The 26,539-nt window shown below is 41.2% G+C and overlaps 2 protein-coding genes across 2 annotated transcripts in view; one reads left to right on the top strand and one right to left on the bottom strand.

The window, feature by feature from the left end:
- wwox (WW domain containing oxidoreductase) overlaps positions 1 to 5,954 on the top strand; it is a 133,034-nt gene extending 127,080 nt beyond the window's left edge. The window contains exon 9 of the mRNA XM_042225696.1: positions 4,567 to 5,954. Within this exon, the coding sequence (XP_042081630.1) occupies positions 4,567 to 4,758 (192 nt within the window). The 3' untranslated portion in view covers positions 4,759 to 5,954. The remainder of the gene's footprint in view (positions 1 to 4,566) is intronic.
- LOC102291368 (transcription factor Maf) overlaps positions 5,710 to 26,539 on the bottom strand; it is a 44,885-nt gene continuing 24,055 nt past the window's right edge. The window contains exon 3 of the mRNA XM_005934145.2: positions 5,710 to 5,891. The gene's annotated coding sequence lies outside the window, so the exon portion shown is untranslated. The remainder of the gene's footprint in view (positions 5,892 to 26,539) is intronic.

Below are 26,539 nucleotides of genomic sequence, written 5' to 3'. Positions count from 1 at the left end.
AACCAAGCTTTGATTTCAATGGTTATTTATTAAATGTAAAATATCTTTAGCACAGATTAAAAATCAGACACCTCCATCTATTTTAAACATCACAGGTTCAGGGTGGAAAAAAAAAGAAAAACATTCCTGGAACAGAATCACAATCAGTTTGGAGTCCCACTTTTCAGGATAGTTACTCCACGAGGCGTGGCAGAGGGCTGAGGCAAAAACTGCACTCCTCCTCTTTACTAAGACTACAAGCCAGGAACTACTTTTCCAATTGAGTGCCGTAGCCTTATGACACTGGATGGTTAAAAACGACTTTTCTCAAAGTACTTGTCTTTAGAATCCAGATGTTTTACTAGTTACAAATGAGGACAGAAAACATGTCAGTTTTCCTAAAATGCGACTGTCTAAAATGGGCTAAAAATAGTAGGTTCTCCAGATTATTAAACTTAGAAAAACACCCAATTTGTACCATTGCACATATATAGAGGGCCTTCACACTGCAAACACTGATTTACAGTATGCTGTACAGTATGTGTGCTTCGGGCCAGGCACAAACTTTTTAAATTGTGTCCCAGGCGCAAAGCGCTTTGCCAAAACTTAGCACTGCTGCTGAATTGGAGTGCCATCACAGAGGTCAGCTGGTGGACACTCCTCCTCTCTTCTATTCTCTGCCTCAACCCTCGCTGCTGTACAAATGCCAACTGACAACAACTGACACAGATGGTGAGCAGAAACACAGGACAGGCAAAGGGAGAGAACCACCCACAGGAGTAAGAAAACAGGAAGACTCTACACACACTGTCCAAGAGAGGATATTGCCTGACAATATTACCAACGCATTTATTTTAAACTTTTTTTTTATTTGAATCTTTTACTTTTTCTACTTTTTTATATTCTTTTTTATAGCACATGCCATATGAGAATTTGGGGATTATAAAAGTACCTGAAAGAATTGCTAGGTGTTCAGCATGCATAGCCATTAGTATTTACAGGTTTGTATGTACAGGGATGGGCCAAAAACAGACTGCTCTACAGTACTGGCTTATTTACATCCAGGTCAGAGGGAGAGGTCAATGACGTAACTACAGATGTGGGGGTCAAAGGGTCACATGCACAGGGTCAGAGAAAGCTTATACAACTCGGACGATGAAGACACAAAACAGAACACGGCAAAGTAACAATACTGTTAATTCAACATCACATCTCCCCCACGTACCCTTTTTGCTTTTGATACGCTCAGTAAGATGTTCTCAACAACGGGTTATTGCGTAACACTATACAAGGACATTTCTATTGCAAGTCCATGAGGTCCTTGGGTATTGAGTCAATGCTGAGATTGGAAGACTTGGATCTGGTCCCAGAGCAGTTCCAGAACCGTAGTGTTGAATCCCAGGCTAAGTACAGGCTTATTGCCACTTATCAGCAGTCAGCTTATTGCAGGGTGTTTTGTAAGTCTTTCCTCAGTGTTTATGTTTATTTTTATTACCCACAAAGGAAGATCTACACACACGTAATCTATAAAACCTGCTTCTGCACTTGGCATTGGTTTATCATATTGCTGAGATCTTTGCATTTTATTTTTAGCATAGAGAAAATTTTTCGGTTTGGAGATGTTTTGGTTGGTTTGGATCCTCCTTGTCTGTCCCCTTCCTCTCTCCCTCCCTCCCTCCTAGAATCAGTGTGGTGGTAACAGAGCTAGTTTTGTTTTGGGGAATGTGAAAGTGAAGTCTGAAGTCATCCAAAGAAGTCATGCTTAAGTCTAAAGTGGAATTGCAAGATGGTCGTCTAAAGGATTTAAAGAGTTTCCCTCTCAAAGCATTTAAAGTTAGATTTGTAACTGCATTCCTATACTTGTCTCACTTTTTATTTTTTGGACTAAAATGCCTGAAGAGGCCAATTCCGAAAGAGTATCCAAGGACAAGTCTTATTTTTTGGAGCTTAAGTCAGTGTCAAGTCAGCTTCTCTGGGCAGACGTCGTAGCTCTGGGTACCATAGATGTCTCTGATAATAAAACTACTGTAGTCAAGGTAATGCTTCACATTAAGGTGCACAGTATAGAAAGACACACACCCATCATTTTGTAGACAGCTTAATTTACAGACTTAATCTACAGTTTAACTTGGATTAGAAATCATCTTTGGACGGCACAGATGTGTTCGATGCACACTGGTTTAGTGGCATTACCTTCCGTGCGGGTTGTTCATATGTGTATCTGTTCGTGCTTGTGCGCAGATACGCTCTTGTGTTCAGGCAGCGTGTAACTGTAAGTGTAGCGAAATCCTTGCCCGCCACCTACTTGCCTGGTATCTGCAAACACACACACGCGCACACACACACAGTGATAAATGGCTGTGGTGGGTGGTTGAGCATGTTAATGCCTAATCTCATCAGCCTTATCTTTTACAGAGGTCACAAGGTCAAGTGGCGAGGGGGATGAGCTAAACACCAGTAAGATAGCACATTGCTGGGCACACCGCACAAACAGCCCGTGTACTGCTCCGTTTGTCACTAACTGCATGCGTGGCAGCCAGCAGAGAAGCTTTTTCTAAAGAATAGAAATACCTTTCAGATTTCAGCCACATAAATCTGGATTCTGAACATGAAAGTTGTTTTTTTTATATCAATATTTAAACCCAACTGTCTGGTAATTGGACGCAAACAAACTTGTCTGAAAGTCAGCCAAGTTCAAGGTGGTGTCAGGGAGTCAGAGCCGGCGGCGCTGAAATCTTCAGTGAAGTTTAAAAGGCATTTGGCTTTCAGGCGAGCTAAATCAGATGCCCTAAGTGAGAGAGATGAGTTGAACTGAGTGCGTGTGAACCTGCAACTCAGAGACACTGCTTGGCATTTGTCGGTCTTTGATATGGCGACATGTGATGTGGATGAAGTTATCGCCTCACTGGCAGGTGAGACAGACAGCGGCACACAGAGAGATGCTGCCTTTTTCATCTGCTGTTTACGAGCTCTCTCATCACGGAGCACTTCAAACACGCTCAATCTGCTTCTGCGACGTTACACACCAGGGCTCCTCCTGGTGGAACTTTACTCAGAGCTTAGAGGGAGTTGTGTGTGGGTGCCCGTTTTGGTTTGCGTGTGTCGATGAGAGAAACATTTCCTGGAATCTGCTTTATGCGTGTGTGTTTTTGTGTTTGTAGCGTTTGCATTTTGGTGCATATTTTTGTACTAGGCTGTGAAAGCTTTAGATGACATAGGATCTTGCCACTTTTAGTGTGCTGGCCTGTGCTTTGGGAATCTGTTCAAACAGTTGGCCTGTAATGTGCCTCCATTACGCATGTGTGTACGTTTGTGTGTGTTGCCCGCGTTTGACTACTGCATATACGTGGTTGTCTCAGTGTGTGCCAGTGCTCTGTGCTAAACACTAGCCTTCAGTCATCACATCAGTGTTCCCTCTCATTCTTTCTGCCCCCACCCCCGTCTCACTCTCGCTCCCTCACATCAGGAGATAAAGAGGCGAGCCATTTCATGTGGCCGCATAGAAGTCGTCTCCAGCCCTGGAGTTTGCAGGGAAGCTGTCACAGCAGCTTTTAGCCGGAGCTGCAGCATGAAAGATCCCTCTTTGAGCGGTCGGGTTATGTGTGTAATTCTCTCTGACGTGTTTATTCTGCCGCAGTTTCAGCTTTCATTTTCAAATGTCACAGAAATCTCTCTCCGTGAATATCCCTGCTAATTACTGACTGATGGGATGGGGTGTATTAGAGAACTTAGCAGGTTGCGTAAAAATACTGTTTCACTTTTACAGCGCGTCTCGGCTTGAGACGACGTGTAACAGAGTGAGTTTTCCGGGCTGAGTGATCTTCAGGTTTAAACTTGCCTTGAGAGAATTACTGAGAAAGAACTGGAGGGAAAACCGTGCGACGTGTTTGTGTGTTGTACGCAACAACCAAAAAACTTTTGATTTAAATACTTAGTTGTACTTGTATTTTCCAGCACTTGAATATTAATAAACATCACGTGAAAAATATACATATTGATAATCATGGCATTGAAACCTGCTGTTCACACATCGCACATCAGAGCTGTAGTTTCCCTGGTGACTCCCATCCAGACAGGAGCTGGTGTAATATTTTTGTTCCCACCTTATCCTCTGTGAGTCTATACATCTGTAGCATTCACACGGTCCCACATAGCGAGATGTCCTATACACACCTGGCTGAGAAATAAATAAATAAATATATGTATATAAATATATATACAGTAAGGAGTTATATGACCCAGTCATCGGGATGCAGGGAGAGGGGAGAGACAGCGTGTGCACGAGTCTTTTTTCCCCCCCTGTAGACACAGTCCTGCTGTCTCTTTTTGTCTGTGTGTGTATCCGTGTGTCTGTCTATGTGTGTGTGGGTCTCACAGAGGACAAAGGAATGTGGTCAGAGTCTGCTTTATGTCCTCTGTCTTTTCCTCCATACAGCACACATCCTAAAGTCTGCGTGTCGTTAGACGAGTTCTCCATATTTTGTCTGCTCCTGCAGGCCGACGCCGCCTTGCTGTCTCAGCGTCGTGATTCGTCCACTGATTCTTCTTCTTTTTTTTTTTTTTTTTTTTTTTTTTGTCTGTCCACAGCAACAAGGGGCGGCCACCACAGTGTACTGTGCGGTAGCACCGGAGCTGGAAGGGCTGGGCGGCATGTACTTCAACAACTGCTTTCGCTGCCAGACATCCGCCCAGGCCCAGGATCCGAGCAGTGCTACGAGCCTGTGGGAGCTGAGCGAGCGCCTGGTCGCAGAGAGGTCAGTGGGCATACAGGCCCTCTAATGGACAGAAGACGAAGAGGAAGAGGAGGGCAACTAGCCAAAGAGGAATCAGAAAGGAAACAGCTGATGTTTCGTTAGGTGTGGACTAACTGTAAGAGCTGCCAAACCATGGAAGCCCATCTGGATATGTCACATCACTACAGCGTCTAAAACACTAAATATACAGCACAGGAGGGGATTTCATATACAATCTATTGAATTAGTTAAAGTTTAAGTGAAGTTAAGCTCTGCTGTAGTATTTTAAAACCGGGAGTGGGGGAAAGGTGAAGATCTGAGCCGAACCTGTCACAGTTTGTTCTTTGTCTGTTTGTCTCTGTAACCTTTTTAAGCTCTAAAGTCCTTTTTTTCCTCAAACATCTACTTAAATTAGATGTAAACAAAATGCAAATGACCTGTTTTGATAACAATACAAGGTTTAACTAGTAAGCATACACTCTACGGCATATGCATCTGATTCCAGCAATAGTGGGCTATCAGCAAATATAATGTCTTCCCAATTAATGTCTCTAAGTTCAATATCCTCTTGTCTAGTTCTATGTTGGTGTTTATGTTTCCTATTCTGATACAGAGCGCTTGCTAATTGTTGTGCTAAATCTTTTTGGGCAAGAAGAAATAAATAGTAATGGGCATGTGAAACTTATTGAATTACAAACACAGTAGAGGTGTGATTCTAATGGCTATGTACACAATTTTGCAATACTTATATTTCTTATCAACGTCCCTATTTGTTTTCTGTACAGTATTTACAAAATCCTGATTTCTGGCCATGTGCTAAAGGGGGGGTGGACATCATATTTTTTTCTGCTATTTTACTCAACCTAAGTATTGACAATCTATGCTCTGGTAAGTTACAATTTGGAGATATTTACGGGTTAATCTTTGTCCATTTGAATGACAAATACAGAAGGTGGAGAATTTTATTTACAGAGTCCAGGATCTTTAATTTCTTCAGTTCTCCCTTTTTTTTTTTTTTTTGTTTAAATCATCCGCTTTAGTATTGAACTCCGGCTTTGGATTTGCTGTGGATTGGTTGCCCTGAAGCCACAGGGGGTGGGACGCTTTTGAGACATTGTGCTTTATGGCAGTCCGGATGCTGTAGGTTGGTCTTGAAACAGCATTCCAGTGTCATGATATCTGCAAAAAACACACACAAAGAGAAACAAGTCAATAAAAATCTGTTGTACAGAAATATGTGAATTCCTTCTATAGAAGTCCATTCATCTGAAGACCATTAGGGGGGATATTTGTGTGGGGAGCTGAGAAGTACGCAACAAGTCTAAGTACGACAGTTTTCCAGAGTGTACTAACCAGGTATGAACATCACAGAGTTAAAAGCTGTTTTTACAGTATTTTTTCCCCTCTGACAGAACAGGAAATGCACTCATCATGTATTCAAAGAACAGATCAATCGACGCAATCGCACGTTTGACCAGCACCCTCACACATGAATCCTCATTGTGTTTCCTTCTGTAGAGAATCATCAGAATGACACAGCACCACAGTTATACTTAATATAATTTACTCTCACACATTGTTCACGTATTGTTTCTTTTCTTCCCTTCCTGGCAGACATACTGAAGAGAAGGAAAAAAAAGCACAGGAACAGACAGAACATTCAGAAACATGCTGTGCCCTGCACAGAAACTGATACTGCTGTTATAATCTGTTCTGTACCCAGAGTACAGGTGTCTTATCGCTGTCCTTTCACAGCACTGCACACACCTGGAACAGAGATGCAGTACAAACACTCACATGCACACACACACAGAGCAGGAACAGTCAGCAACCCGCATGTACATTACAGCAAGCAAAACAACATTTTATTAAACTGTCCAGAATCTTTTTGCCTCTTCATTTTGCATCAGATTGAACAAACGGTATAAATAACGTGTGTTTAAAAATTGTTTGTGTCTGAAAAAACTAAAAATACAGAAATCTGTCATACACAGACGAGGAGTTGAACAGTAATAAAGGATGTTCCCAGCTGCTGTCCATGGTGCTGATAAGGCTCAGGCCCTTTCATGGTCATACTTTGGCAAACATGAGAATTCGCCTACTTGCCAATCAGTTACAGAGCATTTTGTGTATGTGCTGACATGAGTCTCTGTGAGAGACGTTTTCCCTTCCCGAGTGTGTGACTGATCAAGTCGTGAGCAGACGTACTCGCCAGTGTGTTAAGCACGTCAGCTGTTTAGTTTCCCTCTGTTTTATTTTGATTTAGTTTGTCTGTCCTGATGTGTTCCGTTGTTTTGTCTTTGTTGACTTCATATGTGGTTTATTAAAATTGTTTGGTTTTTTTTTGCTCTATTGGGTCTCTAAAAATTAGGTCTCACTTCTTGTTCTCACACTTCACCACTACTGAAATATAATCTTATTCAAAGGGATTCTGACTTGTTCAAATAGTTATGTTATTGTAGGCTCTTATAGCCTCCTGAAATGATCTTAAAGAGTGTAATTCTACACCTGGGACTTCTGTAATGTTAGCCCGCTTTCCCCAACCTCTCTGCTGGAGGAGAAACTCAGAATAAAATAACCATAATGCTGTTTATGACTATATATCAAGAAACTGGTGCTAATGATGAAGGCTGTATGCTGGAAACACATCAGTTTGACTGATAAATCTCAGAAGTGCTGCAAATTTTATATTCTCACAGTCTGACACCAGCTAAAGCACTTTATACACGTGCGATCATGTAACGTAGACCATTTGTGGCCTACAGATATCGCCGCTCTCGACTAAAAGTGCAGGCTTAGTCTATCAGTCGCAATTCTATGTAAGCTGAGCATATAAATAATTTCCCCCAGAGATCAATAAAATATTCTGATTCTGATTCTGATAAGAAAGCCTTTGACAGAAGGGCCAGATTCAGAACTCAAAGGAGAATCTTCAGGAGAATTACAAACAACTAGACTTGTATGCGGGTGTGCACTGCAGTGGCAGATCAGTGGGTGTGTTCCTGAGTGAAGTGGGAGGGTCCTGCCTGGCTTTCATGCAAAGTCTTATCGATCGGGCCCTATCGGAATCATCTGATAGCTAATCAATATGCTACACTTCCTCTCAGCGAGCAGAGAAGAAGGAGAAGCTCGACTCTCGCAAGAGGAGGACCTTGATCCTTTGACCCAACAGTTAAGGCTCGACACACACAGACGCACGCACACACAGTCACAGTCTGTTTCTCTTCATTTCTTTTTCTCTTTATTCCAATTCTTAGAATAACGACACCCAACAATGTAATAACTGAAAGCCCGTGTAAAGCAAATAACCGATATACATTAGAATGTTATTTTAATTAGTCGGATTTACAGTTGAGTTTTTTCCCCCTTCACTGAGTTCATTTCAATTTGGGCAGTAATTGTTTACGACTGATCATTTCATTTTCCATTATTGTTTTTATTTCTTCTTGTGATTAATTTCACCTCTCAAAGAATAATTATGAGAGGATTGATTTGATTATGCCTTTGTTCTGCTCCTATTGGCTCCATCGACCGAAGGAATGCCATGTTGCCATTTCGAGCGGATATATTTAATGATCACAATCAATGTTAAAGCTCTCTCTAGACTCAACTAACCCAATAAATATCTGCCAGGAGGAAATTTACCATCTAACTACAGCAGGCAATAAAGTCTTACTCTGTGTTATCCTCCCTCCCCACTGCTCTCTTTTAATCTCTCTCTTTTGAGGATGGCATTAGGATGAAAACTGATGATCAGTTTTCATAAAGTACCACAGCAGAGTCAATGGAAATATGATTTTCTTTCAATATCTCACGATTTGGATTGCTTGCAGGCTGCTTTTTTGATAGAGTCTTAAATTATATATATTTTAAAATTAAAAGATTATTTCCCCAGGCTCCTTTCCACTTAATTAGCCCACTTTAATATAAAAATTTGCCTGTCAAAATGTTTTTTATGTCTTGTTTGCAGATTCTTAAAGAAATACTTTAATTCTGTTGCAGTATTACAAAAACAGACATTTTTTCCCCCAGTCTCTCCATGCCATTACTGTACCATTGATTTCTGAGATGTAATGAATAAAAAGCAGTAAAAAAGACTTATTTTTTGGGCACATTATTATTATTATTAAAAGAATGCATTGTAAAGATCATGCAGCTGCCACATATGGCAGGAAGTGGAGCATTTTAAGGTGAGTTCTCTTTTAAATGATTAAAAAAAATATGTGTAACATGCATGCAAAAGTAGATGTTTTTAATTCATGGCAATGCTTCAGTTTATCATTTATTCTTCCATGAAGACTCATAGTCATGGTAACATTTGAATCCAAGTTTACTGAGCTTGTTCACTATCAAATGCACTTATTTCCCCCTGTAGATCTGCTCGTGCAATCTATAACTTTCTGTTTTTTATTGAAGTCTCAACACGGCACCTTTGAGGAAATCCTTCCACTCCCAAATCCCCAGCGAGTCCTCACCGCTAGACAGCATGACCTTGTAAACCCTGAGTTATTTTACTCACCCATTGTGTGAGGATAGGAAGAAAAGGGAAAGAGAAAGGGGGAGACAAGGGACAGGGGGGTGGAGGGGAAAAAAAAAAAAGGAGCTCCTGCCTGTCACAGCTTTCAAACACAAAGAAAAATGAGCACTTGGGCTGAAGTACAATTATTAGCCCCTGTCTACAGATTCATCACACTATAGAGAGCCAGGGAGTGGGAAGGAGATAGAGGGAGGAGCAGAGCAAGAGGTGGAGTGGAGAAAGGTAGAAAAAGAAATGTGTAGCTTTCAGCAGAGCCGTGCGGAAGACGGAAAGACAATGAGGAGAAAAGAGGGAGGAAATAGAAAATAGGGCTGTTATGCTGTGAGGGAAAACTTGCGAGGGAGCCAGGAGAGGTGCAAGGTGAAGCATGCAAAGCTAGCGTATGCAGGGCTGGAAGGAAAGAGAGGGAGGAGGTTTTAGGTGAAATAAAAGAGTGAGAGGAAAAGAACAAGGCAGAGGTAGAGGAAGGTAAAATGAAATAAGAGGATTTGTCAGGCCAGTGGTTGGTGGCAGTAATAAAGCCTGCTAATCTGAGGGAGAACGCTTGACTGCTCACACACTGACTCTCTTGACGCCCCACTTTACCACCGGGCCAAGCCAAGGTCACACACACACACACACACACACACACACACGATCATGCCATTGCAAACACACACACACACTTGCAGAGACACTGTGCATGTTTCTTAGATCTTTCTTTTTGTGAATCAAATTCGCGAGCGCTTTCCACCTGAGCGTCTTCCTCTGAAGGTTTCGCTGGCACGACTTTCCTCGCTTTACTTTTGACATGATTTTTTTCTCTCTCACTCATGTCACTCATCTTCTTGTTTAGCTATCATCTCCACCAAACACCCCCCTCAGCCATGTTGATTTTAAAATCTCATTTTTCTCTCTTTCTTAACTGGCTCCGCCGTGTGGATCAATACCTATCAAAACCATTACATAAATACATCTGTCACGAGCAGATAGTTGAGTGGGGATGTAATGTGTCTGGTTAAGGCCGCCATGGGGTGAAAAAAGATATGCTTAGTGTGTGTGTCTGTGAGCATTCTCAAAGGACAGCATGTGTCATTTTGTGTGACCAGGTGTGTCGGGCAGAGAGAAAGGTTGTTATTGAGCCGCGGTAAATGACGCATAACCTGGTGTACTGCTTACTTAGCCCCAGACCCCTGCTTTATGTCACTTTTTTTCTCACTTGCTGTGTGTGTGTTTGTATGTGTGAGTGCCTGTTGTTGGTGTACAGTCATGGGAATATGACTGAAGCAGCTCAACAGTGCAAAATATTTTTGGAAACCCAAATGGGAAAGAAAATACATTAGGTTTGTTCAAGTTGCTGGGAGCCGGTTAACTATTCTTACAACTTGTAGTTTATTTAAAAAAAGAAAAGAAAAGAAAAAAAAAGATGTTGTTTTATTATAACGTTTTCTTTAGCAGTCTTCTAAATGGTAACATTTCTCACACATGCCGAGAAACTATGTGATCCAAGGACTAATAAAACAATATTACAGACTTCCACCAATAATACCTTCATATCTCCTTGTAGCTAAATACATGTAATGCACTATAGTGGTGGGCATGAGAACCCTGAAAGCTGAGCTCAACAACACATCAAAAATACCAAAAGCACCAAAATACCAAAAGACAAAAAGTGTGACAGTCTGTATATAAAAGATGGTCACAGTCACTGTGATGTCACTCATTGATTTGTGAACAGCCGAGCTTATATTTTTTTTCCTCATGTGGTCAATCTTAGAGGACCCCCACCCTAAAGCATACCCCACTTCATATAATGTGTTTTACTCAACGTATGACCATAATTTGCAAAATGAACATCATACTGTAATCAACAAACTTTAAAACTAATAATTAGTCTATACAACTTTTGGAAGTTACTGATTTTTTTTTTGTATTATTCATTGCTGTTAGGAATGGTTTATTATTATTATTATTAGCTCGTTTACTATTGCATATTTAACTGTGGAACAGGCTTTTACTTTTTTAGCTACTCTTAGGAACCGCATAATTTACTTGATTTGTTTACTAGTTACCTATTAAATAAGCACAGGGGTCATTTAAAAATATCATATCTTTAAATGGCTCTTAAAGACAACCGAGACAATCGGGCAGTGCAAACTGCTTTAGGCTGTGGTATACTGCCTGGTTCATGTAACAGACTTGTCCCTATAAAAAAACTACTTAAACTAAACCAATATATGAATCATGCCATTAAAGCTAAGAAAAACAAATATGTACATAACCTCAACACCACCAAAACAGCCATAGTAACAAGCATGTCTCAGCTATTGTTATATCATTTGTTTGTTGCCCCCTTGAAGCATTGCCATCACAGCTGGTCGGTGTGTTTCTGTATTTTGTAGCGTGTTTTTTTTTTTGCATGCATTTTTACAAGTTACATTGTGATGTACTAATAAATGGCCAACAGAAGGACAAAGACACTGGAACCCAGTTTGTATCCAGTATAGAAAACTCTTATCTTTCTTTGAAACATAAAAATGAATTCGTTTTTGAGCACTAGTCATTCAGATTTTTCCTTCTTCATCCTTTGGGGTTGTCATTGTCATTTTCACACATCACTCTGCTGACAGCCGGCTCTGTGATTGATGGAACGATGCAGATTTACATGTCATGCTGAAATAGCACAATAACCTGCACGCAGATAATCACCTCATTGAGAATCACTCTGGCCTCTCTCCACTCACAATTACTATTGTGTATTTGATCATATAACCACTCTCCAACAATGCACTTAATGGGCTTATTGGCAGCAGACCAGCAGTTGCTTGTAAATAATCTTGATGGTGTTTGATTCTAATAAATTAGGCTCATATATGCAAACACGGTAAAATCATAACAATATCCAAATGTGTGTAGGCAGAGGTGGGGTGGTGACAGGGGGAGATTTATGCTGCTAGCAATTGGCTGGCTTCATCACTCACTCAGCTATCTTCAACTTTTTTTATTTGTTTAATTTCCAAATGCGATTGCTCCACCACTCCCACTCCTGCTGATGAATGCAAAGGATCATGGGTAGAGACGAGAGCAAGATTAATACAGTTAATTTTTTAACTGTATAATCTCCTCCCAAGAAATGAAAAAAGAGAGAGGGACAGGACTGTGAGGGCTAAGAGTGTGAGGGCTATTTCAGCAGGGACACGATGAAGGTGAGCGCTACAAGGTAAATAAATGATAACATGATGCTTTTCTCTCTTTCAATCACTGCACGATGTGATATCACCTTATTGGTGTTATCACGACAATCTATAACGGAAAACTCAACACAACAGTTCAACTTTTGACTTACTTTAGGTTTCAAAACAACTGCAACCTCGTGTTTGAACTATTCATGTTCATCCTTATACTGCCTCGTGGGGTATTGTAAAGTATTTTCCCTCTAAATCCTAAAGCTTTGCATCACAACAACTTGATATACAAACTGCAAAGATACTTTGTGTGAAAGCAGCAGCACAGCAATATCAGATACGTGATTGAAAAGTATTTTAACCAAAAAAACAAAGACAGCATTTCTGGAAACCTTCTATTCAGACATATCCAACTCCTTTAATTACAAATAAAATGTCTTATTATGTTTTTTTTTCAGCATTTATTACACAGTGAGAGGTATATACTATTTTGAAAACACTAGAAAAAGAAAGTGCATAGGTTTTAAGTTACTAAACAATTAGAAAAGTAACAAATCATACCAAACCCTGTGTCAAGTATCAAAATATGTCTGCTCACTGATTGAATAGGTTTTATTGGCCATAAATATATTTAAGAACAATATAATCAATAATAACAACAACTCTAATAAGCAGATAATAGAATTTTTGTGTTGTAGCCTTAAGGAAGACTTGTCTATACCTCTGTGTGTGTGTGTGTGTGTGTGTGTGTGTGTGTGTGTGTGTGTGTGTGTGTGTGTGTGTGTGTGTGTAAATTATAAATGGAAGGGAGAAGAGTCACCTCTCAAAAACACACTCACATATCTACGAGATTAATTACAAGTACCGTGAATCACTGTGCAATTAATTAACTCATCCTTAGTAATGAGTGTGTGTGTTGTGTGTGTGAACTGAGCGCACTGCGTGTCACACAGACAGCCTCTCCATCTCTCCACCTCTCGGCCTGTCCCCTCTCTAATTGCTTCCCTCTCTATTAAAATGCAGTCTGCTGTGACATCACTCAACCCTCTGTTAGAGCAGGCCAGGGTGCTGTGCAAACCGCACACACACACACACACACACACACGTATACAAAGATTTAATTTTAGAGAGCATAGTTTGTGTTGATTTTAATGAGGATTCGAGATACTGAGCGAAAACTGATTTTGTCTCCATGAAAGAGCCAGAGCGAGGGGAGAAAGGAAACAATGGTGGCCCTAATGATGCATTAAATCTGTTGCATCGACAGCAGAAGGCTACTGCACTACTTTCTACCTTTATTTGTGTTTTATGTGTTTATTTGTGTACTTAAAACTGAAAAGACCTACAACTAAAATTTTAAAATTCCAAACTGAAGTTTCATGTGTTTCTTTTATGCCTGAATGATGAATTTATCATTTATTTATCAGTTTGCAACACTGTAAAAATATGTTTTGTTTCACAAAGTTAAAAGTGAAACACTATCCAATAAAACAAACCAAGAAAATTTATTTTAGCTTTTAAAAATTGTATTTTAACTTTGACCATCATTTAGACTCCTTTATTTACACTTACTTTTTCCCGTGTATATTATTTTGCACTCATTATTACCATTTCTGTTAAATCTTTTTGAGCTTCTTTCACCTGGATGTCCACCATAAACCTAGAGCACTTAAAAAGTTATGAAACAATTATCTGTTATGGACCCTTTAATATATTATTAAGCAAAAGTTCTCCGGTTTGATTCCAAGTTGAATCAGGCTGGCCTTCCTGCATAAAAAGATCGGCAAATCACACATGTGGAGCTACCTCTTACGAATAAGGGATCAGCTGAATGTAGCTTCTTCTAAGTCATTTAATTTTACATCTGGATATAGATATATTTTATGAACAATAAACCTACTGATTTAATTTCCCCCCCAATTCAGCTGGGTCTTTACTCAGCACAAAAGCATAAATACTTTCCTCCAGGCACAATACCTCGTCTTTACTGTATCCATCTGTATTGAGCAAAAAATTAACACAGTGATGAATGCACAGCAATGCGAGCAGAAGAATAAAAATGTATTAATGAATTGATTTTTAGCTGTTCAAAGTCTGTATTCGGCCAAATACCCAACGAAAATCACTATAAACCAGAAAGTCGCCGAATATCTAATGTCCCACTCCCTTTCTCGCACTGTCTCGCCCTCTCTCTCAGAGCTAATCTGATTGGTGCATAAATCATGCTGGCATCAGCAGGGATTGAAGTTGGACTACTCCTGCACACACACACACACACATACACAAGCTGAAGGCTCCTCAGCGAGGTGAGAACAGCGGCGTGCTCCGTGGTGATCATGAGGACATGGATAACAGATCTCTCTTTTATCATTCCCTGACTTTCCCTGACATTTAAAAAGCCATTAACACCACTGAGATTCACCCTCGTGTACATTTCATATGGAAGCACCCCCAACACACATACATGCTTGCTTGCCATTCACTCACAGGGCTTCCGCGCTCCTGTGCGTGTGGGAATGATCTCAGTGATAATACAAGGCCCAAATGACACAGACAGAGCAGTGAATTATACCTTAACAAGCTTTTCACAGCTGCCCCCTGTTCTGTAAGATTAAAAAAAAAAGAGATCCGGTGTACTGCTGGTGTATCGTAACAGTCGTAAGGCTCAGCTTGTGATGCACTTATCAGTCCCTTGTTGAAATCAGTGACATTTAGGGGCACTGTCCCAGCAAATGGACAGTAAGTGTCTGCTGTGTTGGAAGGACTGCCTCTGTGAATAGTGATTATCCACCGATTCAGTTACATATACATGGGTATGCTGTAAACACTAACAGCATAATAGTATTTACTGCTGAGCACTGTATTAATTTATGGCCCATTATTGTGAAGCCCATCGTTACAATGCGAGGGAGCATTTATTGTAATCAGAGGACTGATAGAGACTGGAAATGTTGCTAATGTATGTAATGTACTTGCAAGCAGTCTCCCTGACAAAACTGTACAGTGGCTAATGCAGCAAATGACATATGGCTTCACTCTCTGTTGTTAGCATTTATTAGCAACATGCAGAGGCCTGAGTGCAAAGCAGCTATCGACTAATTATATTCCATTGTGTCTGCATGGAAAACAAGAAGAGAACATGCTGCGCAGCGATGGAGTGGCCACCCCACCACTTAATCTGAAGGATATTAACGTGAAACTAAAACCAAGCGTGTGGTTCGGCTCGGCCCGCAGTATATGAGTCATGACCGGCAGTGATATACGGGAGATACAGATATGGACGTCGGTCATTTAAATGCTTGCTATTGTAATTCTGCAGAAGGCAGAGGTACTTTTGGTGATTATGGATCGGACCTTTTTCAACTCCTCTGAAAATGGCTTTAAATCTTACGCGCCCCGAGGGTGTACAGACACGTTTAGAAGACGGGGAGACATGCTTGAATTTTGAAAATCATGAGAAGGAAAAGAGAAGAGAGACAAAGTCAGAGAGGGCTTTGGGGAAAGAATGACTTCTGGTTTAAGGAAGTAGGGGTCACGGGTGTGAAATAACTGGCATATTCAAAGATAAAAAGGGAGCGAAATGACAAACGGGAAGCAAGGGTCGTTAAAATATTCAGGGGGGATCTAATATCGCGGAGAGCGTCAAAAAAATGCTGGACTTTTAAAGAGTGAGAAGGGTTCGATGGAGCGTCTGTAAAATGCAGTCCTGGAGCAGTGCATTCTTTATACTGGATATGTGTATGTTGCAGGAGGTGTTGCAGAATGAATGTGTTTTGTTTCTTAACTTTAGGGCAGCTAAGGCTCGGAGGATGTGTTGGAAACAACAGCTGGATTTGGGATAAACACCGAGGGAAAGAAAAGGAGGAGGAGGAGGTGGTGAAGGAGGAAAGGATATAAACAAAGAAAGTCCCATTCTCTCTATCATCTCCTACAAAGGTCTGCTCAGCACAAGATATGATGCTGACAGTTTGACTCTCTTAGCTGCACTTTTAATGCTGCAGGCCAAACAGCCTGCAACTCAAGATAGTAGGTGTTCTTTCTCACATCTGTTTTCATCATGCGTGTGAAAGTTTGGCATTAATACTCATCTCTGTTATTAGAGTTTCTTCTCGCGCTGCGTTTATCTTGGCTCATTAACATAATGAGCTCAAAGACCTAAGATCCCACCACCCTTCTTCCCCTCGGAGTGACGAGTTGTTTATCACTCCTTCACTACTTGAGTTCAGTTTTTGTCTATCATCCTCCTGTGTGCGTCGTTCTGTATTCAGCACAGTATTATACAGTAGTGTCTGGTCTCTGTTGTGCTTTGCTGCAGAGGAGCGTAATGCACTGGGTCTCGGCTCATGTCCATCACTCAGCTTGCTGTAAGTCAGGCAGGCAGCCAGACAACCTCCCACAGGAGAGAAAGAGATGAATGGCGGGATTTGGAGGAAGTGCACAACAAGAGTCTTTTCTGTGACTCAGATCTTCAGCGGATATGAAAATTTCGTCGAGACGAGCGAGAGCAAAGAAAAGAGAAAGAGGAGCCAAGTGGTACAAAGATATAACTATGAATGGCTATGAGGGAGCAGTGAGCGAGCAGGTTAGAAATGAAGAGAAACCCAGTGACTTATGGGAAAGGCAGAGCGAGAGGGAGGAAGAGAGCGACGAGACAGACAGGATGAGTTACAGACCTGAGGGGGGACAGAGAGAGAGAGAGAGAGCTTTCACACATTGAGACAGCCCGGTGATTTAGGGCTAAAGGACACTGAGACGAGCTCTGCTGCGAAAGGTGATAGACCTAGAGGTGTAACAGATCCACTGCAACACTACAGCGCCGACTGTGTCAGCATCTGCACCTCCTCTCTTATCTTATCTACGCAAGCATTCATGCACCACATGTTATGAAGACAAGTGCATCACGAGAGCACTCCACTGTTAAGGAGAGAGAGAGCGCGAGAGAGGCGCTTTCAAGTAAAAGCAGTAAGCACGTGCTTATCTTGTGCATCAGGATGAAATGATAACACACACACACACACACACACACACACACACGGTTAAAGAACCACCTGACTGCTGGGCAAATAGAAGCAGCAAAGATCCAGTTTTACGCAAACGTTATAAACCGCGACTATAAGAATTCCTATGATACAATGCACATTTAGCATTAATGTGACATAGTAAGGAATGCTGATTGTGACATGTAATGTTAGAAATGTTCAGTATTACAAACAAAATTTGCAGAAGACTTCTTGCACTTCTTGATGCCTGTTTCAAGCTGCACTGCCACATGGTGTCATTGCTAAATAAATATCTAAATAGTTTGTTTAAGGATCACTGTTTTTCTGGTGAAACACAGTGACCTGGGAAAAAACAAACAAAATAAACCCCCAAACACTTACAGTTGCCAAGACTACATCCGCACTAACGCTGTCTACTTCTAAACACAGTTGAGTAAACCAGTCAGATTTCTATCAGTATGTGTGTCTGGGACCGTGTTGGTACAGGCACGATGCTTTAATAGCTGCAGGTATTTGTATGGCAGCACGGTTGTGTCTATATTTGGCCGGTGTGAGGCGGTCACTAATCCATCTGACCTTCTGGCTCATTTGCATGCGCCGGCCCCCCCGACTGAGAGATGCCATGACCTTTATTAGCTAATTAAGAAACATAACAGAAATAAACCTGACAGAGTGGGAATGGACACACACACACACACACACACACACACACAAAGACATATACACACACTCTCAGCGTGGCTGCTGACAGAATGGGGATGGGGAGAAAAGACAGCAGACAGGGGCCAGACCGGAAAAAAGACACGAGCAGAGAGAAATTTGGCATTCATCAAATGGAAACAATCACAGCAGCCACAAATGCAGCTGTTTGCAGATTCCCACTAATATTCAGCCTCTTGGAGGAAATGTTACCACACACACACACACACACACACACACTCTTAATCATTACATTCGCCAGCAGACATTCAAGCATTATAGTATTATAGAAGTAGTTTCTCTTAATCACATACTGAGCTCCTTTAAATCTTTGTGTGCTGGAATAAGAGAAGTAAATCTCCCTGTCTGTGCTCTGTGCTGCCACTTAAGTGTAGTCGGCCTCTTGTTCTCTCTTCACTCTCCCACTAAGGACTCATAATAAGCTGCTAGACCCCTCAGGCTATAGGAGGTGGTGTGTGAGCGTGTGTGTGTGTGTGTTCCCTCACACCACAGACAGACAGGAGCAGCGATACAAACACACACGTGCACATACACACACACACACAAACAGCTATAGTAGCGCACAAAACATATTGACACATTTCAGAATAAATTTTCAATGACACATATTGAGACACTGAGGAAACACTGAGATGTAGAAATTGGGGTTGTTTCCTCTGACACCCTCCCAGTGTTCATCCTGTGTTAATCTGAGCAGTAATCTGCAGTGTGGGCAGATCCTCATCTGAGCAGCACCATTTTGATGTTTGTAAGATTACGCAATCAGCTCCCCTCCCACAGTAAATCACACTGCTTGACATACAATGGAAACACACACAAACTCACGCACATGCATTTAATGCTGACGCCAGTATAGCATCTGGGGCTGACACACTTTACGCGCAGTTTCTTTGTGCACTTTTCTAAGATTTTCAGAATTTTTTTTTCTGTCTTTTATAAAAGTGCAACACTTAGTTTCACAAAACGTTTCATAACGTGGAACAAAAAAATGAAACAGAACTAGTTACAGATCACTTTGATTTGAATTAAGCGTAGGATGAGTACGATACGTACGGAGACGGCATGAAATAAGTTTTTTAGTATAACCACATCAGTTAGAGCAAGAAGTAATGAAAAACAAACATTACTAATTTCACAACACCCACAGCTTGTTTCCATCGCAGCTTCCGAGACAAAGCGGGGAAGGCGAGAGACTGTTAGACGCTGAATGAGAAGACCAGAGAAACATGAATGGATGGGTATAAAAAGAGAAAACTGGAGGGCTGCAGCCTCTCTCTGCCCCTCTGTGTCAGCCTGTCTCTGTCATCATGACAGGCCTCCAACAGCGGGGAACCCTAAAGAGCTTCATCCACCCTGCTGCACACAGGGGCTTCACCCGCTGACAGACAGAGCCAAGGGCTGTCCTGTCCACAGCATATCACAGCCTGCACACTGAGTGCCAGTTTAGCTCCAACAGGCCACCTCCCTCTTTCATCACCTACTGTATATGCACACAGAAACCAACTGGATGTAGAATAAGTGTTGGCGTATCAGCCTGAGCTGTCGTGGAGAATTTTGCATGTCTGTTATTGTCACGAAACATAAAACATGAAATTTCCAGAAGATGTTTATAATGAGTGTCAATGATGAGTCAATCTGAGTGAATATGGATGGAATAATCCTACATTTCTTATATTTGAAAGTAAGTACAGTTGTCCTGGTTAAAATAAACATCTTTTCCATCTTCTATTTATATTTTATAATGCATGTTTGTCACATATATTCTCCCAGTGTCTTCTAGATGCACCTATTTGAAAGCACTGTGACTGTCACAGCATTTTTCTTTATCTGCATAGAAGAACTTGAAGATAACAAACACTGTTGACCTGGTAAATGGGAAAAAGATCAAAGAAGATGATGAAAGGTAAGCTGTGGTTTGTTAGTCACAAATATAAGGTTTCTTTTATGCTTCTGCTGACATTTATGGTTCTTTTGTGTTGCTGAAATAACTGTCCTTTCATTTAGACTCAACAATCAGCACAGATCGTTGACTGAAATCAGACGGCCCCCCTCATTGCTGTTGTGGCTGGCATTCGGCATCACCTTTTGACCTCTGGAGTTCTACGAATTCACTATTTCGCAAACGCACTAATAACACAACGGGGTAACTTACAGCACAGCAACTGGCCCACTGATGCTTCTGGCGGGGCCACGGATCAAAATGCTCCACCACCTGATAAAGTCATAGGTTGTAATTCTCCAGCTATAGATACTTGCTGTGAACAACGAGGCCTTTAAATCTAATTTATTTGCAAATGGTTCAATTTCAGGAAAGCATGATTCATATATTATTTGAAGACGGATATATTTAATAGCTTTTCGAACTAATGGTTTAAAGAAAAGTGCTCTAAATTTCTTTAATCACAGAACAGAAGCAGGATGCTTGTAGCGACACGTGCTGCAAGTGCGCCGTATGTTGCATCTTTTCTCCTGCGCTCCCCTTTATCTGTCTGTGTGGGCTTCCTCTGCCTCTCTGTTTGTTTGTATTTGCCACTCTGCCTCTCTAGTGTGATGTCTAGGGTTGTGATTTTTATCCTCCCAACATTCTAGTAAATACTCAGACAAAATCCAGCGTGCTCCGAGGAGCCTCGGGCCACTGCAATCAATCAGGGAGAAAACAACACAAAGATGTGGCTGTTTCTGCTCCATAAAACAACCTTCAGAATAGCAGCAGCCATTCAGCGTCTGGGATGTAGAATTAATACGCTCTCGCTTTGTCCCTCTTTATTTCTCAGCCATCCTGTTTTTGAATCACTAGATCAAAAAAGAAAAAAAAAAAGCTGTCACAAATCCAGCAGTGAGAGCTATAAACTGTATTTGTGACTGTCACTGTGTAATTTACCCAGTGGGTCCTCAGCATAACCAGCCAAGGGTCCCCGAAGAAAACCTGGTGGTGGATGAAAGCCAAAGTGAATCTGTAACGGCTCCAAACCAAGGCCGGAGCTTGAATACCGAACATATGTAATGCTACAGAAAGTCAGCAGAGTGTTTGCCGTACTTACAGCCTATAGGATCGTGGATAATGTTGTATAAATATTTGATGGTTTCCTAGCAGGGTCCTATATGGCAAGGGAGTGCAGCATTAAGGCTGACGATCAGGGAAAACTTCAAGGCATGCTTTCACACATGCAGACACATTAACGGCAATGCGCGCACACACATATATGCGATCCAGACTTCTCTGTCTGTCTGCATCTGCATTAGGTTTCACTTTCGGCGTGTGCTTGGCTTACAGATGTTGCTCATGTCTCGCTGAGCTTGCAGTGAAAAGAGAGATTCTTTACATCTTTGAGACCACGGCCAGTTGCGCACTGCAACTTGTTATTGTTTGACAGAAACTGTAGAAAATGCTTTGATTGTATGCAGAGGCTGCAAGCATTAGAAAGCCTCTGCAAAGTTTTGATAATGCAATACAAGAAAAGTAGTTTCCTTTAGCTCTTAGTCTGCCAAAAATTGTTGTTAGGAACAGTGTTAACAAATGAGTTAACAATGACTTTTTCTTGGACAATACGTGGCATTAAACTGCAGAACTGCGATGGCTGCCCTCTCCACAGCCCTGCAAGAAACTGTCCAAATTTTTCAAGTGTGAAATGTCAACCGGCATATAATCCTAGAGTGATCAACCCTACAAGCAGAGAGACAAAGAGTGTTTTTCTCCCTCGGAGCTGTATGCAGATGGCAGTTGATATATGATATTAACCTTTGCTATTGTAAGTCCTGTCTATACCACCCCCCACTCACACACTTAGACTCACACATACATGCGTGGCATACTAATCATATTGATCCACCTCTAGAGACACTGTGTTGTTTTTCTCCCTCTTGGTCAAAATGTGCATGTGAGTTGTCAGGAAATGATGCAAAATTGTCTCATATTTTATTTAGGAAGTCAAGATATATTACAGTTGTCAGATCACTTTTTTTCCCCCTCCACGAGCATCCCAAAGTAAGTAAACCTGCCATAGGTGCAGTATATTTTACACAAATTAATTTGATAAATGTGTAAGTCCTCAAGTATTTTCCTTGGTTTAGATTGCTTGTCAGTGCAACATTTTTAGACAAATGGGCTCCTCGGTTTTAGCGTCACTCCTCTCTTTGTCTACTGAATTGTCAGTTTTAGCGAGGAAGAGAAAAAAAGAGAGAGGGAGAAGCAGGAGGATGAGAGAGGAGGCAAAGTATAAAAACAAATTGGCACAGAGGGATAAAGTGAGATATCAAAAGAGTGGATGGTGAGGGATGAATGAAATAGAGTTTCAGACGTGCTGTGGTCTCTGAGGTCAGGGCGTATATCACTCTGCTTCTGAAACAACAACCACCACAAGAAGCATCGGGGAGCCAACCAATCTGGGCTACGGCATTGTTCACTATCTGCTGAAGGAAAAAAAAACCCAGCTTGGTCTCTCGCTCTCTCTCTCTTTCTTACACACAAACACACACACACACAATCACTCCTCACTGTTCATATCTGGAGAGAGAGAATGGAGCGTGTTCCTTATTGTCCCCTTAGTGGTGATGTGGGGGTGTGTGTTAGGGCTTGATTGTTACTGGTTTACATAAGGGTATTAAACTCTAGCATAGCACTATCTATCTGAGCCAGGCAGATATATTTGTGTTGTGGCTCCTTTATGCATTTGTTATTTCCAAAGAGGATTGGGATGCACAGTGGAAGAGAGGATAGATAGCCTGCTGATATTACCCTCTTCCTCTCTCCCTCGTTTCCTCCTTTTTCCTCTAAAAACCAAACTCTTGCCTCTTTCTGAGTGTCTGTGCATGTGTGTGCATGTGTGTGTGTTTGTGTATTGCCTCCAGAAACAAAAGCGGGTAATTAATTAAAGAGAAGTGCACTTTGGCGCCATTGTCCTGTTCAACAACTCTAACAGTGTTCAGCATAGCAGCACTCAGTGATATTACTCCTAATTATTAGCTGTTGTTTCAGTCTGAAATGGTCTCAAATTGCGGATATTTAAGCACTGTGCAGAAGCATTTAGCCGAGCCAACACGTGCAGAGAAACATACATACTTACAAGCATAGTGTATAGTATATATGTGCAAGTTACGAAACACATTTACACCAGACTTGTACAAGCTAATTTACTCAAGAGCACTTGCTTCAGTTACTTTCTGCTTCTCTAGTCCCCCAGCACGTTTTTCAACAAAAAAAACTTTATGGCTTTTCTACTACCACAGCAAATGAGCGAATGCCTTCTGGAAGGTTTTCATCCCTGCAGTACAGACTTGCTGCACTGGCTGTTTGACAGTGTCCACTTTGTGTTGGTTTTCCTTCAACTTGAAACCAGTCTGTATTAGCCTATTTCCAGGGGTTTAAAATGGGATTTGGCAGATGAGATCAGCTGTAGCAGTGCAGCATGGGAAAAATAATTGCTTAAAAAGAGAGAGAATGGAGCGTGTTCCTTATTTAATTGCTCATTAACTGGAGGTGCCCATTCTGGCCCATTTTAACCCCTGCTTGTCGCTACCCTGACCTGGATGTACTGTAATATAGTGTTTTCTATTTTTACAACATAACAACGGAGGCTTTGGAGTTGTTAAACATCAACTTAACAAAAGTAATGAAACAGATATTTCAAGGATTTTTGTTTCACTGCAAAGCAATAAAACAGGTAACTGAGTCTATATTTGAGGTGACTTCCCCATCGCTATAAATAATATAACTTCTGAAATGGTGACATCCTAAACACTTTCTGAATGACTAAGTAAACATAATGTAATTGTCAGTAAATATAAACATTTATTTATGCATTTGTCAACAAAGTAAAATGTTATAAATTAAAAGAATTTGCACAATAAAGCATTGCCACCTTTGATTATTAGCTACAAACGTGTATACTTGTAAATTTTTCAAAGCAGTGTCTTGATTTCTACACTGTGGTATAGCCACTTTCATCAAAATAAAAAGGATCTGAAGCCAGTAGTATATTCTGAATGGCATCTTTAACATGCTCATCTCTTAGAAGGCGGCTGGTATTCTGAGAATTCCCAAATCTGCATGTGTCTGCGAGCTTCTGAGGATCAGGCAGGAGAGGTTAAATCAAAGTGGAGTCAATAACTTCATCCCTCCCTCCTGGTTTGCTGCGCCGTGCTGCTGGGAACGCCTGCTGCTCACTCTCGGGCTCAGGAAAGAGGAGGACAGGATGGGGTTCATCACTTTCACAAACACTAAAGGAGGGAAGAGTCGTGCCGCTAATACAGAGGATGATCTAAGTCTCGTGCACACACACAGACACAGACATTCATCTGCACACAATCACCGACAGAAGGCTTCCTCACTATGTCTGAGAATGTTAATGAGCTAAATTCTCTCTTCTTTCCAACCTGAGAGCCCGAGTCCAGTCATGGCCATAGCCCCGGCTAAATCAATATCATCATCCATAATCTTTATTGTGGGATGAAACACAGCATAAATCAGCACAAAGTCTTTCACACATCGCTCTCCTTAGCAGCCTCCAATTGCATGCAGCACTCTCTTGGGCCGTTGAAGGCTTTCTTTTCAGTGCAGACAGGTTGTCTCCCAGTGTCTCGAGCCTCTGCAGCACTTGCTCATACATGCACGACACATTAGTTTGGTGGTTTTGACTCTGTTTTATCTACAGCAGATGTGAAAGGTGAGTTTAGAAAGCAATGCAGGTGTATTTTTGAAAAAAAGAAATCCTCCTCTACCTGGAGGCAACAGAGAGCGGGCCGTGGTTTAAACTGTTAAAGCTTCGATAGAAAAGCGTGAATTTAAGTAGGAAAGAAACCTCTGTGTGTACATGTCTTTGTGAGTGGTGTGTGTGTCTCTGTGTGTGTCTTCCAGTTCTGCTCTCTTTGAGTGTGAGTAATGAGGTTTAGAGAAGAAAGCTTAGCCAAATCCTCTCATCAGTCTTCACTCCTTCAATACAAAATCAGCAGGCTAATTCAATACCCAATCACAGGGCTAATAGCATCCAGCCAAGAGTAGAACCAATGAGAACTCGGCTAATGGACCTTTGGGAATAACTAGCTGGACAAAAAGTTAGTGCAAAAAAAAAAAGAAAAAAAAAAAAGGGAGATGTTTTTTTTCCTCTAAAGAAAATGTACCGTCTAACGATCTTGTCTGGTTTGCAATCGCCTGCCACCGGAGCTGAAAAGCAGAGGAAAAAAATCTCTCTTTAAACTGTTTCAGACATTTGTGTCTACTCGAGTGTGTCAGAGGGATGGATATTATGTTCCATTCAAATCAGAAACTTAAATGAAATAAGAGATATTTCTGTCATTTTCCATAGCATCTGACTTTAGTGCTTGTTTTATTTTAGAAATACAGCCTTGTTTCAGCGTCGCACAGCGCACGGTTCTACAGCATTTAACATGCAAACAGATTCACATATCCTTCCCTCATTTTTCCCACCGGAGCTGTGAATGGAGGGTGCATAAGTGCATAAGGCTGCAGGAGTGTTCCAACCATTGTAGTGTCACAAATCCCCTCATCCTGACATGCACTGAATAAACTGTCACAGGCATTATATAGTGTCTCCATAAAGCCTACTATCAAACAGTTACTACCTCCATAGCTTCAGTCCACTGCACCAACAACAGAAACAAATCACTCGGTGGTGCGTCCCAGTGTTTTCTGGTTTGTGTGTGTGACACGGTGTAAAGTGGGGTGCATACATAACTGTGTTTTCTGATATGATCATACACCATATAACCTTCTATATCTTGTTCAGCTGCAAATCCATACTGACCTCCCTTTCCCCACCTCCGTCGCTAAAAGCTTTCCAGTGTGTTTCACGGAGCATATTCAGTTTCCTGCTCCTCTGCTTTCTGTCACTGCACAGTTTTGTGCTTGGTCATTAAAAGCACACATCAGCATTCATCACATTTATTTTGGTGGTGTGATTCCAAGTCTGATTTAATGTAAGCGCTACTATCCATCACAAAGATAGATTGTCTTTATATCATAAAAACAAAAATGTTTTTATGAATGAGAAAGCTACTGGGATGAAATGTTAGTGGTGTATTTCTACTGAATACCCCATGTTGAAAAAAACAACTTTCAACCCTTTGCCATTTCTCACTGGGAAGAGGTGCAATCATAAAGTTTCAAAACTCTGCCTATTAACAAAAAACCGAACCACATCCACCTTAAATTCCACCTTCAAGATTCTCTCACTGGTCAGCGCTGGATCTCTTCCAGCTGCGCTTTCAAGAATGGGCAGTGTTGGTCAAGTTACTTGAAAAAAGTAATCAGTAACTAATTACTGATTACTTCCCCCAAAAGTAATCCTGTTACTTTACTGATTACTTATTTTCAGTAGTAATTAGTTACTTAGTTACTTTTTAAAAACATTATTTACAACCTGAATAGGTAATAAAGCAATAGATCTTTCA

This window comes from Haplochromis burtoni, unplaced genomic scaffold (assembly GCF_018398535.1).
Source record: "Haplochromis burtoni strain Fernald_Lab_line unplaced genomic scaffold, NCSU_Asbu1 Contig_179, whole genome shotgun sequence".
In the NCBI taxonomy this organism is placed as follows: domain Eukaryota; kingdom Metazoa; phylum Chordata; class Actinopteri; order Cichliformes; family Cichlidae; genus Haplochromis; species Haplochromis burtoni.
Note: the sequence above shows the minus strand (reverse complement) of the source record. Positions and strands in the feature narration are given on the sequence as shown.